At 47.2% G+C, this 15,690-nt stretch overlaps 1 protein-coding gene across 1 annotated transcript in view; it reads right to left on the bottom strand.

Annotated features, from left to right (window-relative positions):
- Positions 1 to 15,066, bottom strand: part of ST8SIA6 (ST8 alpha-N-acetyl-neuraminide alpha-2,8-sialyltransferase 6) — a 149,033-nt gene extending 133,967 nt beyond the window's left edge. Inside the window, exon 1 of the mRNA XM_075316816.1 lies at positions 14,850 to 15,066. Within this exon, the coding sequence (XP_075172931.1) occupies positions 14,850 to 15,037 (188 nt within the window). The 5' untranslated portion in view covers positions 15,038 to 15,066. The remainder of the gene's footprint in view (positions 1 to 14,849) is intronic.
- Between the last annotated feature and the right edge of the window lie 624 nt (positions 15,067 to 15,690).

Raw genomic sequence — 15,690 nt, 5'->3', positions numbered from 1 at the left:
ACACACTGCTCCTATTGTGATGCTAAAATGAAATTAAAGTAAATAGGAAACATGGCAAGTCTAATGGCACACATGTAAAACTAGCGTCTGTAATCAGGGAGGCCACATCTGGTTACTATTCATCTCCCACAAGCCAGGGCTCCTCACAAGAAGTTCCAGGAATCTAGAAATACAAGCGGATACCAAACAAATTGAGGCGTTGTGGAAGTGCCAGGCACAGACAGCGGGGTCCATGTTACCTTTATAGGATTACATGTTACTGATACCCCCGTGGCCAGACACTAAGTAGTGTATTTACTTTTTTTTTTTGGGGTGGGGGGAGGGGAAGTCAGATTTTGCCAAAAATTGATCTTTAATTCAAGTACCGATCTATTATAGACATTATAAAGTGTATTCTACAAAGAATATGCAACTGTACTAAGGTACGTAAATGTTCTTCATTCTCAAAGGGAAGGTGTCGTCAAAAAAAATTTCAATAACTGAAAAAATGTAAAGTATTAATGTGCTAATGTTTTGTTTAAATATTATTTGTTTTTAATTGAGCAAAATATATATATAAAAAAAAAAAAAGTGATATTTTCCACTGTTAAACACTAGGGGGTGCAGCTGCTGAAATCCTACACAGAAATCCCACTGTAGAAAAAGCTCAGATTACAGCTGCAGTAAAGTGGGCAGAATCTGCTCTCCTGTGTGTGATGTCACACCTCCCCCTTCCAACCTGGGTGTTTCCAACAGATAAGAGAGAATGAAATGTAAGGACATAGTGCAGAGCCATTTTGTTGGTGACCATTTTGTTGGGACATTTCACTTGCTATAAATGTGAATATTTTTACCTGGCATAAATGCCGCTCTTCTCCTGAATCCGAAGTTGTTTTTCTTTTATTCCTGTGCCTCTCCGTTCCTGAGATATGGCCCCATTTTACCCATTTGAAAATGTTGTCTTGTTAGCCAAGTGGGCGTGGTCATCAAGAAGTCCATAGAAAATAGTTGGGGACCTCGCCTCCATGGATAACAAGACTCGTTCCACATCCTTGGAAGAAAAGGAATAAAAAAAGCACAGGAACAAAAGAAAAACAACACCGAATTCAGGAGAACAGTGGCATTTACACCAGGTAAAAAAAAACGTGTTCCCTCCTCTGTAGCATGATCATGGGTTTATATGACCATCCTCTTCTACTAAGCAGCCAATCAAAGTAGTATGAAAGTCATGATGGGAATTGTGATTTCAACATGAGACGCCAGTAATGTGACAGGAGCGCAGATATATATTATTACTGATATCAACAATGTCACAGGGTCAGAAGTGTCCAGTTTTTCCTTTTACTATATTCTTGCTGCTTCCGAGTATATATGATGTTTATTTTTTAAATCTGTCGTATGGTTCCAGAGAATGGGCCTTTTTAGCCAATGGTACTCTGTCTTTCCAAGTGGGTGTGGCTCATAGCATAACAATGCAGAGTAGCCTAAAGACACGCCCCCGAGGATCCTGTGAGCCACACCCCTTAATAGAATTTTTTTCTCAGAGCACTGTAAGGTGTCAGCTCTCTGTTACTGCTGATCGAAGAGTATAAATAAATTGACATCTGGGTCTTACCCCTCCACATGTCCATGGGGAGCGTCCATAGACAGCAACCCCGTATGACTGTCCCTTTAAAGAAATATTTGAGAAGGGTGATATTACATGATGCCTACACATCACAGATGATAAAAACAAATAAAATTGGGATTGCTCCGTGCAGCTCACAGCCAGGCCACAAATGAGAGTTTGCAGTAACATTGAGGGGCTACTAAAAATTTCTGTGCTTATTCGCCTCTACAGTTTATTGAGCTCAGTGATTGGCTTCTTTTACCATACATATTTACAACACTATAATTAAAGGGGTGGTTTGAATCCAAATGTTATTTAATCCTAAATATCTACGCACCATGTTAAAAAATGGTCCAAAATGATCTCTCTCAGTCATTTGTGATCTGTTCTGAGCATAACAACAATTCTAACAGACGGTGTCGCTGTCAGAGGTAATATCATCGTGGTATGACAGACTAATTACATGAGATATATTCCAAAATGCGTTCTACGTCCTCCCCGCTAATATACTTTCCGTAGGCAAGGCCTACATTGCTTTTTTTGCTTTCACACTATTCCATCCATTGCCACTTTTTCTTTTACCATACATTTTTTTCAACACTATAAGTAAAGGGGTGATCTGAAACCAAAGTTTTATTTAATCCTAAATTTCTATTTAATGTAATAATCTAATCTCTCTTCTAATGCAGTTTAATTCCACACTCCCAGCTGTTCCCTCTCTTTTCTATCTTGCTCCCTTTTTGATTACTTCCATTCTGATGATGTTTCCATCATATGCTGGTATACACAAACAGGACGCCAGAGGACAGTGGTTTCGGACACTGCTGCAGCTGCTTTCTCCACCCTGAAATAAAATGTCATGAATGACATCCACTTCATAGGCTGGTCTAGTCCCTGCTCTACTGAGCATACATTGCACCGGCATCTCTGCAGAACGCAGACTGATTCACCACCCGGCAATGTCCCGTTCTCCCCTGCTGCCACACTTCCCCGGCCATCCACATGTGCTGCTGCCTCCTTCCCCTTCTGGGCCCTGTACATGACAGCACAGGGTTCCTGGGAGTGCACCTAAGGCGCGCGCACACCGGCCTTCCTCTTAAAGGGCTGGTGTGCCGTTTCCAGGAAATGCCTCTCAGCCTATGGCTGAGAGGCACTGTATTTAAGGCACCCTACGATTAGGGGAGGTGCCTGCACAACACCTCTAGTCTCCAGTCTGCTACCTAGCTAATTGTCAGGTCCTGAGCTCCTGTCCTGTCATTTCCTGTGCCCATCTCTAGTACCTGCCTTCCCATACCCATTTTTCCATGCCGTGCCCACCATTCCTCTCCATACCCGCCTGTCCAGCTTGCCTCAGTCACCCCACCTGTACCTGTCTATTCCTGAGTCAGTCACCTGTCCTGGGAGTGAGCTGTCACAATCACGGTCACTGCCCTGGGAGTGATACCTGGTGTCTGCTTCGTGGTGAGCACTAAGTTAAGCCACTCCCATTAAAGGATAAGCCGGGGTCCCCTCTGTGGTCCAGTGGGTCCACTAACCCCCTCGCTGCCTTTACACCGGCCGTGTGTTACAACATGCTTTCCAACCTTTCAACAATTTTACAACACATTACTCTCTGGAGAATTTGTCCAATGTTTTAGGGCTTTCTCCCTTTAGCTCTATTATTGAGCTGTGAGCTCTGACATCCTCTCACTATTCTAAATCACCTAAAATAGCTGCTGCATTCCCTGCCTCAGCTTTTATACAGGCTATGATAGCCACTCTTTATTGGCTGTGCTATATCATGTGATGTGATAGCTGCAAGTTATTTATTGAATGCCCACATGGTCATGCCTGAGGTCATGTGAGCCTCCTCTGGCTGACGCTATCTTCCACAATGTGAGAAAACCAGGCAGGCATTTTTATTTAAGTCTTGTGAATCATTTTGCAAATTGTTCTAATTTGTTGAGAACTGAAAATTTCATAAAATTCGACACAAATTTAATTCACATCAAAATCGATTCACTCATCTCTAATAAATATGCAACTCCAATTGTTTAAGATTTGTTCCATGATTTTTAAATTGAGACAAACTCTAGCACAGCGCCACCTATTGGAAGTAGCGATCCTAAAAGTCACAAGTGGATTTTTAACAATCCTTTGCAATATGACTCAGGATATATAAGCCAGATCAGAATCCCAATTTGCAGACACGGTGTTTCGGGGGTGCTTGCCCCTCGTCAGTGCAAAGTATGGGGTGTCTCAAAAATGTCACTAAACAGATGTGACGCGTTTCAGCTTGGCACAAGTCGTTCTCAAACTACATACAAATAATAACAGAATTTTGAGATTAAATAGTCTTCATTTCATTTGTAAGGTTAACTAATAAATAATTTGCAGGTCTAATAAAAAACACAGGTAACATATGGGAGTGATGATCTGTATTTTACTTATATGCGGAATGCCACTCCCAGACACGAGCACCATTGAATTCTGAGAACCTCCTGGAGCTTATGTCATAGTAGGAAAGTTCATATATACAAAGTATATATATATATATATATATCTATAGTACAGACCAAAAGTTTGGACACACCTTCTCATTCAAAAAGTTTTCTTTACTTTCATGACTCTGAAAATTGTAGATTCACATTGAAGGCATCAAAACTATGAATTAAAACATGTGGAATGAAATACTTAACAAAAAAGTGTGAAACAACTGAAAATATGTCTTATATTCTAGGTTCTTCAAAGTAGCCACCTTTTGCTTTGATTACTGCTTTGCACACTCTTGGCATTCTCTTGATCTGCTTCAAGAGGTAGTCACCAGAAATGGTTTTCACTTCACAGGTGTGCCCTGTCAGGTTTAATAAGTGGGATTTCTTGCCTTATAACTGGGGTTGGGACCATCAGTTGTGTTGTGCAGAAGTCTGGTGGATACACAGCTGATAGTTCTACTGAATAGACTGTTAGAATTTGTATTATGGCAAGAAAAAAGCAGCTAAATAAAGAAAAACGAGTGGCCATCATTACTTTAAGAAATGAAGGTCAGTCAGTCCGAAAAATTGGGAAAACTTTGAAAGTGTCCCCAAATACAGTGGCAAAAACCATCAAACGCTACAAAGAAACTGGCTCACATGAGGACCGCCCCAGGAAAGGAAGACCAATAGACACCTCTGCTGCGGAGGATAAGTTTATCCGAGTCACCAGCCTCAGAAATCGCAGGTTAACAGCAGCTCAGATTAGAGACCAGGTCAATGCCACACAGCGGTCTAGCAGCAGACACATCTCTAGAACAACTGTTAAGAGGAGACTTTGTGCAGCAGCCTTCATGGTAAAATAGCTGCTAGGAAACCACTAGTATAATGGTATAATGTTGTTGTTCTCCTGAATCTGTTTATGTTTTTCTTTTGTTCCTGTGCCTCTCTGTTCCTGAGATATCGCCACCCATTGCCTGAACGTAAACCAAGTCTTTTTTTTTTAGCAAAGTGGGCGTGGTCCTCAACTCTTCACTGTGAATCTCGTCTTGAGGATCCCACCCAGTTGGCTAATAGATCTATATTTACATATAGGGAAGAAGAGGTCATATCCCAAGAATAAATCAAAAACACCAGATTCAGGAGAACAGCGGCAATTACACCACGTAAAGCAATTACATACTAATGGCAAGTGAGAATAAAGGGGGGCAAATACTTATGCATGTGCATTCACTGTGCTGTAACTGCCTGTGAACAGTTTATTACCCTCTTAGTTATGCGACTACCAGTGAAAAATTGCTCTTCTCTAATAAGATATTCACAGACGAAGCAGAAGTCTCCATTACCCGGCTCTCGTCCGGATATGGATTACCTGATCTATTCCACATGCATCTATCGATCTCACCCAGGAAAAACGCTTTAAATAGTCTGGAAATGTAAACTGTGACACATGACCGCGAGAGCTGCGTAATTACCAGAACTTCAACCGGCAAATGTAGTATCCATCACCACTAACTGACATCGCAGGAAATGCTACACATAGATGTATAGAGAATCAATACACAGCTACCAAAGTGTGTGTGTGTAGAGATATACAGTATATATACACATACACTGTATAAGTGTGCCTACGTGTATGTGCTGCATATATTCTTGCTATATACTGTGTGTATGACTGTCTATGTTTGATAAAATACAGATTGTATATTTGTGTATAAACGTACCATACGTATGGTTTATAAGACGCAGCGGATTATAAGACACTCCCCAAATTCAGAGCAAAAAAGAATGAAAAAAAAAGGGGGTCCGTCTTATAATCCGCTGGTGTCTTACCAGAGGGGGCGGCAGCGGTGGTGGAGCGGGGTCACAGGAGGCAGGGGCGATGGGTGTACCAGATGCTGTCCCAGAAACTGTCGGCTGTGCTGGGGCAGCCTTGCTGGGGTTGCGGAAGCGACGGCTGGGGCAGTTGTGCTGGGGCTGCGGCAGGTGTGCTGTGTCGCGGGCTGCGGCCGCTGCGGGCGGAGAGGGCTTCAAATAAATGGCGTCCAGAGTCAGCACTTATGTAGATTGACCTTTTGGGTCAATGGCAAGCTGAGATCTCTGCACAAGCACCACCTCCGGGTGCCAATTTCCTTAATTCCGCTGCTGGGAGATCAATGGCCCAGAGGCGGTGCGTGCGCAGATGAGATCTTGAGCCAAGAGCTCCATATGAGCACACGCTGACTCTGGGCGCCATTATTTGAAGTCCTCACCGCCCATTCCGCAACGACAGCCCAGCCGCTGCAGCATCAGCAGACTCCGCACAGCCGCCGCAGCACCAGCAAAACCCCGCACAGCCACCGCAGCACCAGCAGACCCCGCACAGCAACCGCAGCACCAGCAGACCTCGCACAGCCACCACAGACCCAGCCCAGCCGCCGCAGCATTCCCCCGGTCTCCTGCGATCCCTCTTCACCACCCCCGGTAAGCTACATTCAGATTATTAGACGCATCCTGGAACTGGAGGTAAGGGAACATACAGTCCCACCCAGCTCTAGTGGTCGTTCCTAAAACCCGGACCCAAAAGCCATTCCCATTAAAAAACACCACTCAGCACCATATGTGCTGGGGCCTGTTTCTCCAGGTTCTACATCACTGCAACCTGCCACCTTGCTGACACATACCTTCCATCCAGGACCTGGCCTGCTGCCATTTTACACCTCCCCACCTCTACCCAAAGTGCTTAGCACCTTTTGCCATCAAACAATGTACCAGGGGCATCCGCATTTTTGTGCTGTTTTTCAGGACTCGACCTGAAAAGCAAAAGCTTGAAGGACCAGGAACCACTATCTTATTTGGGCATTGTTCCCTTTTTCTCCCGTATTCATCTCAGTGAATGGATTAAACTTCTAAGCTTCTAATGAGCAATGGATGGCCATGGCCAAACCCTCTTTTTCTAGAATAGAGTAGTTCCACTCACAGGAGGACAACTTCCTACTCAGATGATGGGGTGCTCCTCCCCATTTATCTCCTGTGACAGGACAGCACTTAACTCGACTTTTAACACATCCGCTTGGACTATGAATTATTTTGTGAAGTCGGGTGTTACCAATACCGGCTGCCTACAGAGCGCTGGTTTTAGTTCCTGAAATTCCCCCTTGACTTTTTATTCTTCATGAAGTCCATTAGAGGGGCGGCTTTCAGAGCAAAATTGGAAAAAAAACTTCCAGTAATAACCCACTATGCCGAGGAAGGATCGAACCTGCTTCTTGGATAGGGGTTGAGGCCAGCTCTGCATTGCTTCTATCCTATTTATTTGAGGTTTGCTCAAACCCCTGCCTACTACATAGCCCAAATATTTGAATTCTTTCATCCCCACGGCACACTTTTTCAGGTTCATGGTAAACCCCAACTTCCTCAGAGCGTCAAGTACTGCCTGGACTTTGTTCAGTGACTTCCCCAATCCTGGCTGAACACGATGTAGTCATACAAGTAAGCCGCTGTATACTGCTTGTGAGGGTCCAGGACCCGAACCATAGCTCTCTGGAAGGTGGGTGAAGCCTCTTGCAACCCGAACGGCATCCTGACATACTGGTAACAACCGTCTGGTGTCGAGAAGGCAATCTTCTCCATGGCTTACTTTGACAGGCAAATCTGCTTGTAGACCTTGGTGAAATCCAGAGTGTTGATGTACTGAGCTGGCCCTAACATTTCAATGAGCTCACCTTCTCAAGTAAGTGTCAAACTTTGAAACTTCATTCATCTTCCTGTAATCATTACAGGACCTCCCCATCTGGCTTTGACACCAACACTATAGGACAGGACCAGCCACTCTTGGATTCTACGATGACTCCCAGGTTCAACATCCATTGCACCTCCTTCTAGATCACCTTTCACCAGCCTTCTGGGATCTGATAAGGCTTCAAGTTGACCCGCACATGAGGCTCCATGACTACCTTGTGTTCTATAATCTGAATGAGACCTGGCAACTCTGAGAACAGGTCTCAAATTTGTCACAACTCCCGACACTGGTGCTTCTCCTGTCACCTTGATGTCTTCCACCGTGACACCACACTTGGCTATCAGACAAGGAGCTTCCGCTGATTCTCTGTCCTTCCAAGGTTTAATCAGCTTGACATGGTAAACCTGTTAGGGCTTCATTCTCCCTGGCTGGTGAATTTTATAGCTGACCTCACCAACTTTTTCCACCACTTCATATGGACCTTGCCACTTAGCTAGGAATTTGCTCTGTACTGTGAGCACTAACACGAGTATCCGATGCCCAGAATTGAACTATGGCTGAACAATTATACACTCTTGACTACGTCTCCTTGGCCTTGTGGAGGTGTTCCTTCACAATAGGCACCATGTTGGCAATCCTCTCTTGCATTAGGGCTAATGCTCTGTCAGAATCCTGTAGGGTGTGGTCTCAGCTTCCTTGAGGTAAGGGAACAGCCAGCTCTAGTGGCCGTTCCCAAAACCCGAAACCAAAAGCTGGGCCTATTAAAAAACAGCCCTATATGTGCTGGAGCCTGCTTCTCGGGGTTCTACATCACTGAGGCCTGACACCTTGGTGATACATACCTCCCGTCCAGAACCTGTCCTGCTGCCACCTTACATAATACATATTTTATAGTTGTGTATAAATGTGTGTTTATAAATACATACTATAAATGTATGCACATACACACACTGTATATAGTTTTGTTGAAAAACCTTTGGTGTAATAGTGCATTTATATTAGGAGTCCAGTGGGCGGTCCTAATGAGCGATTAACAGTTATCATACTTATACAAATAGAGCTGTCTATCGTTGGATTTCTAAAACTATATAGCAATCTTCTCCGCTCCTCCTGCCCTATACGGTGCTCAACAGATCCCTCCGCATCTCTAAGCTGACAGGGTCAGTTTAAGATAAAATGTATTTCTGTGCTGACAATTCTGTGAATTTGGAATGTCTGTATGTGAATATGTACATTGTGAGGTGCGGAAAATATGGTGGTGGGGGGGGTAAAATTCTATTTTAAGAGGTAAATAGTGAATGACTGTTTTTATATGTGTGGTGGTAAAAATTATAGTGACGCCACACTCAGTATAAAAACATTACATATGTGTCTGTGGGTTTGCATGTGTCTGTGTGTGTGCGCATGTGCCTGTGTGTGTGCACATGTGTGCAATGGAGTGTGTCTGTGTGCATGTGTGTGTTTGTGTATGCATGTTTGAACTTTGTGTGTGTACGTGTCTGTGTGTGAGTGTGTGCATGCATGTGTCTGTATATATGTGTGTGCCTGTGTGTGTGTCTCTGTGTATATATATGTGTGTGTGTCTGTGCGAGTGTGTGTTAAAATATATTGTGACATTTACACACGTGAAGGCTTAAAAAGAAACAATATTTTTTTAGTTTTCATTTTTCAATCTGACATCTGTGAGCGGCATCTGCAGAGAGATTTCAACCAGTGCCCCAAAGTGAAATAAATATCCATCCGCACGTCTTCATAAGTGGCTCCTGTGCGACCCACCGCTCAACACAGAGGAAAGGAATTATACCTGACCCAACTGTGATCCACAGAAAGCCAAGCTAGAGACCAGAGAAAATGTGATATTGCTCTAAAGGATCTACCAGTAAAAACCGCAGAATGTGCAAATACATAACACAAAGCTCAGCATCGTGACATAAAGAACCAGAATACAACAAACTAGAAGATTATAACAATCATCTAACACAAAGTGATGCTACAACATCAGCACAACCAGATCAATGCGAATGTCTATATTCCAAGAGAGCGAACCGGAGGGAGAATCGGGATTATTTACACTCAAGTCATTGCTATTATAAAGGACTGAGCCCCTCTGTATATGGACGGCACGGGGTATAAACTATACGGCACGGCACATATACCATACAGCACGGCACATGTACTATACGGCACGGCACATGTACTATACGGCACGGCACATGTACTATACGGCACGGCGCATACGCCATACAGCACAGTGTATACATTATACAGCACGGAGCATACACTATACAGCACGGCACATGTACTATACGGCACAGCGCATAAGCCATACAGCACAGTGTATACATTATACAGCACGGAGCATACACTATACAGCACGGCACATGTACTATACGGCACAGCGCATAAGCCATACAGCACAGTGTATACATTATACAGCACGGTGCATACACAAAAACAGCACAGCGCATACACTATACAGCACAGCAAATGTACTATACGGCACGGCGCATATGCCATACAGCACAGTGTATACATTATACAGCACGGTGCATACACAAAAACAGCACAGCACACACACTATACAGCACAGCAAATGTACTATACGGCACGGCGCATACGCCATACAGCACGGTGCATACACTATACAGCACGGCGCATACACTATACAGCACGGCGCAAAAACTAAAAAAAGAACGGTGCATACACTAAAACAGCACGGCGCATACATTAAAACAGCGCATACACTATACCGCACGGCGCATACGCCATACAGCACGGTGCATGCACTATATGGCACGGCAAATGTACTATATGTTTAAACCACTGTGTGGCCATGTGCCTGTGTGCTTTACTCAATAAAGATTTTGTATTTTGTTCTATATTGTGTCTGGTGATCCCTTTTTAGTATACTTCTTTCCTTGAAATCAGTGTTTTATAGTATACCAGGAGATCCCAGTGGGTGGTGTCCTTCCTCCCTTTGTTTGGCAAATGTACTATATGGCACGGCGCATACACCATACAGCACGGCGCATACATTATACGGCACGGCGCATACATTATACAGCACGGCGCATACATTATACAGCACGGCGCATACATTATACAGCACAGCACATACACTATACAGCACGGCGCATACACTAAAACAGCGCATACACTATACAGCACGGTGCATACACTATATAACTCATATACCATACAGCACAGTGCATATACTATACAGAACAACATATATACTATACAGAACGGTACATATACTATACAGAACGGTACATATACTATACAGAACGGTACATATACTATACAGCAGGGCGCATACACTATACAAAACTTCGCTGAAACCTCTGCCTGCAAATTAGACTAGGAAAGGAGTATGTATTATAGGAGATTTATAGTGTACAGCGCCATCTATAAATGATGGGAGGGTGGATAGAAGGATAGATCAATGATGCATGGATTAATGAATGGATAAATAGATAATACATAAATAGATATTAGATGATTATAGCCATGTGAGGGGTCGGGGTCTGTAGATGGGGCAGTGGTCGTCGGTGTACACACAGGTGAGGGGTCTGTAGATGGGGCAGAGGTGGTCGGTGTACACACAGGTGAGGGGTCTGTAGATGGGTCAGAGGTGGTCAGTGTACACACAGGTGAGGGGTCTGTAGATGGGGCAGTGGTGGTCGGTGTACACACAGGTGAGGGGGTCTGTAGATGGGGCAGAGGTGGTCAGTGCACACACAGGTGAGGGGTCTGTAGATGGGGCAGAGGTGGTCAGTGCACACACAGGTGAGGGGTCTGTAGATGGGGCAGAGGTGGTCAGTGCACACACAGGTGAGGGGTCTGTAGATGGGGCAGAGGTGGTCAGTGCACACACAGGTGAGGGGTCTGTAGATGGGGCAGTGGTGGTCAGTGTACACACACAGGTGAGGGGTCTGTAGATGGGGCAGTGGTGGTCGGTGTACACACAGGTGAGGGGTCTGTAGATGGGGCAGAGGTGGTCAGTGTACACACACAGGTGAGGGGTCTGTAGATGGGGCAGTGGTGGTCGGTGTACACACAGGTGAGGGGTCTGTAGATGGGGCAGTGGTGGTCGGTGTACACACACAGGTGAGGGTTCTGTAGATGGGGCAGTGGTGGTCGGTGTACACACACAGGTGAGGGGTCTGTAGATGGGGCAGTGGTGGTCGGTGTACACACACAGGTGAGGGGTCTGTAGATGGGGCAGTGGTGGTCGGTGTACACACAGGTGAGGGGTCTGTAGATGGGGCAGAGGTGGTCAGTGTACACACACAGGTGAGGGGTCTGTAGATGGGGCAGTGGTGGTCGGTGTACACACAGGTGAGGGGTCTGTAGATGGGGCAGTGGTGGTCGGTGTACACACACAGGTGAGGGTTCTGTAGATGGGGCAGTGGTGGTCGGTGTACACACACAGGTGAGGGGTCTGTAGATGGGGCAGTGGTGGTCGGTGTACACACAGGTGAGGGGTCTGTAGATGGGGCAGTTTTGGTCGGTGTACACACAGGTGAGGGGTCTGTAGATGGGGCAGTGGTGGTCGGTGTACACACAGGTGAGGGGTCTGTAGATGGGGCAGTGGTGGTCGGTGTACACACACAGGTGAGGGGTCTGTAGATGGGGCAGTGGTGGTCGGTGTACACACACAGGTGAGGGGTCTGTAGATGGGGCAGTGGTGGTCGGTGTACACACAGGTGAGGGGTCTGTAGATGGGGCAGAGGTGGTCAGTGTACACACACAGGTGAGGGGTCTGTAGATGGGGCAGTGGTGGTCGGTGTACACACAGGTGAGGGGTCTGTAGATGGGGCAGTGGTGGTCGGTGTACACACACAGGTGAGGGTTCTGTAGATGGGGCAGTGGTGGTCGGTGTACACACACAGGTGAGGGGTCTGTAGATGGGGCAGTGGTGGTCGGTGTACACACACAGGTGAGGGGTCTGTAGATGGGGCAGTGGTGGTCGGTGTACACACAGGTGAGGGGTCTGTAGATGGGGCAGTTTTGGTCGGTGTACACACAGGTGAGGGGTCTGTAGATGGGGCAGTTTTGGTCGGTGTACACACAGGTGAGGGGGGTCTGTAGATGGGGCAGTTTTGGTCGGTGTACACACAGGTGAGGGGGGTCTGTAGATGGGGCAGTGGTGGTCGGTGTACACACAGGTGAGGGGTCTGTAGATGGGGCAGTGGTGGTCGGTGTACACACAGGTGAGGGGGTCTGTAGATGGGGCAGTAGTGGTCGGTGTACACACACAGGTGAGGGTTCTGTAGATGGGGCAGTAGTGGTCGGTGTACACACACAGGTGAGGGGTCTGTAGATGGGTCAGTGGTGGTCGGTGTACACACACAGGTGAGGGGTCTGTAGATGGGGCAGTGGTGGTTGGTGTACACACACAGGTGAGGGGTCTGTAGATGGGGCAGTGGTGGTTGGTGTACACACACAGGTGAGGGGTCTGTAGATGGGGCAGTTTTGGTCGGTGTACACACAGGTGAGGGGTCTGTAGATGGGGCAGTGGTGGTTGGTGTACACACAGATGAGGGGTCTGTAGATGAGGCAGTGGTGGTTGGTGTACACACAGGTGAGGGGTCTGTAGATGTGGCAGTGGTGGTCGGTGTACACACACAGGTGAGGGGTCTGTAGATGAGGCAGTGGTGGTTGGTGTACACACAGGTGGTCTGTAGATGTGGCAGTGGTGGTCGGTGTACACACACAGGTGAGGGGTCTGTAGATGGGGCAGTGGTGGTCGGTGTACACACACAGGTGAGGGGTCTGTAGATGGGGCAGTGGTGGTTGGTGTACACACAGGTGAGGGGTCTGTAGATGGGGCAGTGGTGGTCGGTGTACACACAGGTGAGGGGTCTGTAGATGGGGCAGTGGTGGTCGGTGTACACACAGGTGAGGGGTCTGTAGATGGGGCAGTGGTGGTCGGTGTACACACACAGGTGAGGGGTCTGTAGATGGGGCAGTGGTGGTCGGTGTACACACAGGTGAGGGGTCTGTAGATGGGGCAGTGGTGGTCAGTGTACACACACAGGTGAGGGGTCTGTAGATGGGGCAGTGGTGGTCGGTGTACACACACAGGTGAGGGGTCTGTAGATGGGGCAGTGGTAGTCGGTGTACACACAGGTGAGGGGTCTGTATATGGGGCAGTGGTGGTCGGTGTACACACAGGTGAGGGGTCTGTAGATGGGGCAGTGGTGGTTGGTGTACACACAGGTGAGGGGTCTGTAGATGGGGCAGTAGTGGTCGGTGTACACACACAGGTGAGGGGTCTGTAGATGGGGTAGTGGTGGTCGGTGTACACACACAGGTGAGGGGTCTGTAGATGGGGCAGTGGTGGTTGGTGTACACACACAGGTGAGGGGTCTGTAGATGGGGTAGTGGTGGTCGGTGTACACACACAGGTGAGGGGTCTGTAGATGGGGCAGTGGTGGTTGGTGTACACACACAGGTGAGGGGTCTGTAGATGGGGCAGTGGTGGTCGGTGTACACACAGGTGAGGGGTCTGTAGATGGGGCAGTGGTGGTCGGTGTACACACAGGTGAGGGGTCTGTAGATGGGGCAGTGGTGGTCGGTGTACACACAGGTGAGGGGTCTGTAGATGGGGCAGTGGTGGTTGGTGTACACACAGGTGAGGGGTCTGTAGATGGGGCAGTAGTGGTCGGTGTACACACACAGGTGAGGGGTCTGTAGATGGGGTAGTGGTGGTCGGTGTACACACACAGGTGAGGGGTCTGTAGATGGGGCAGTGGTGGTCGGTGTACACACAGGTGAGGGGTCTGTAGATGGGGCAGTGGTGGTCGGGGTACACACACAGGTGAGGGGTCTGTAGATGGGGCAGTGGTGGTCGGTATACACACAGGTGAGGGGTCTGTAGATGGGGCAGTGGTGGTCGGGGTACACACACGTGACTGACACATTACAGACCCCGATGTCTCCTCACAGTCTCTCTGGATGAGGGTCTGAGTGGATGAAACTTCCAGTTGAGCCCCCCACTAGCTGTGCCCCCCAATATAAAGGTGCAGCCCCCCCTGGAGCAGACAGTGCAGGGCCCCCTCCCCGGCCGGCACTGTGGTACCTGTAGTGCGCCGGCTCTCGGATGCTCAGCCAGCCGGTGAGGAGCAGCAGCAGGCAGGTCAGCAGCAGGGCGCCGGCTCTCCTCTTCATGTCTTGCACCCACATGCCCGGCGTGCTCGGGTGTGCGCTGCCGGCCGCCCTCCAGGTCACCAGGAGCCCCCACCTGTCTGCAGCCCGTGCTGCCACCATACAGACGGCTGCTGGGCGTCCATCCTCCGCCTCCTGTCTGCAGCCCACCCAGTCCTCCGCCTCCTCCTCCCACGGGCTCTGCTACATTTCCTCCACTTCTCACCTTCTAGTCTCAGCCTCCAGGAGCCCCTGCTGCCATCTGGGTCAGGGCTACTGTCATCTGTGGCATGTGCCCGCCATGGACCATCGCCCTGCCAATCACTGCAGCTACAATAGCAATGTGTACAAGCCATGTGAAGGAGATAGTGTATGGTCCTGATTGTTCAATCCAATATTCCATAATCCAGAATATTTTACAATGCAATGTTATAAATCATCATATTAAATAATGCAGAATATGAGAACCCAGCAATATATAACCCAGAATATTAGATAATCCAGCAATAAATAATCCAGAATATTAGATTATCCAGCATGTTCATAATCCAGAAAATTAGATAATCTAGAATATTAGATACTCCAGAATATTAGATAATCCAGCATTATATAATCCAGAACATTAATCCATCAATATATAATCCAGACTATTAGATAGTCTGGATTATCTCGTATTCTATATTATCTAATAATCTGGATTATATTGATGGATTAATGTTCTGGATTATATAATGCTGCATTATCTAATATTCTGGATTATCTAATTTTCTGGATTT

The sequence above is a fragment of the Anomaloglossus baeobatrachus genome, chromosome 6 (genome assembly GCF_048569485.1).
Source record: "Anomaloglossus baeobatrachus isolate aAnoBae1 chromosome 6, aAnoBae1.hap1, whole genome shotgun sequence".
Classification (NCBI taxonomy): Eukaryota; Metazoa; Chordata; class Amphibia; order Anura; family Aromobatidae; genus Anomaloglossus; species Anomaloglossus baeobatrachus.
The sequence above is the reverse complement of the archived record's forward strand: the minus strand, read 5'-3'. Positions and strand labels throughout refer to the sequence as shown.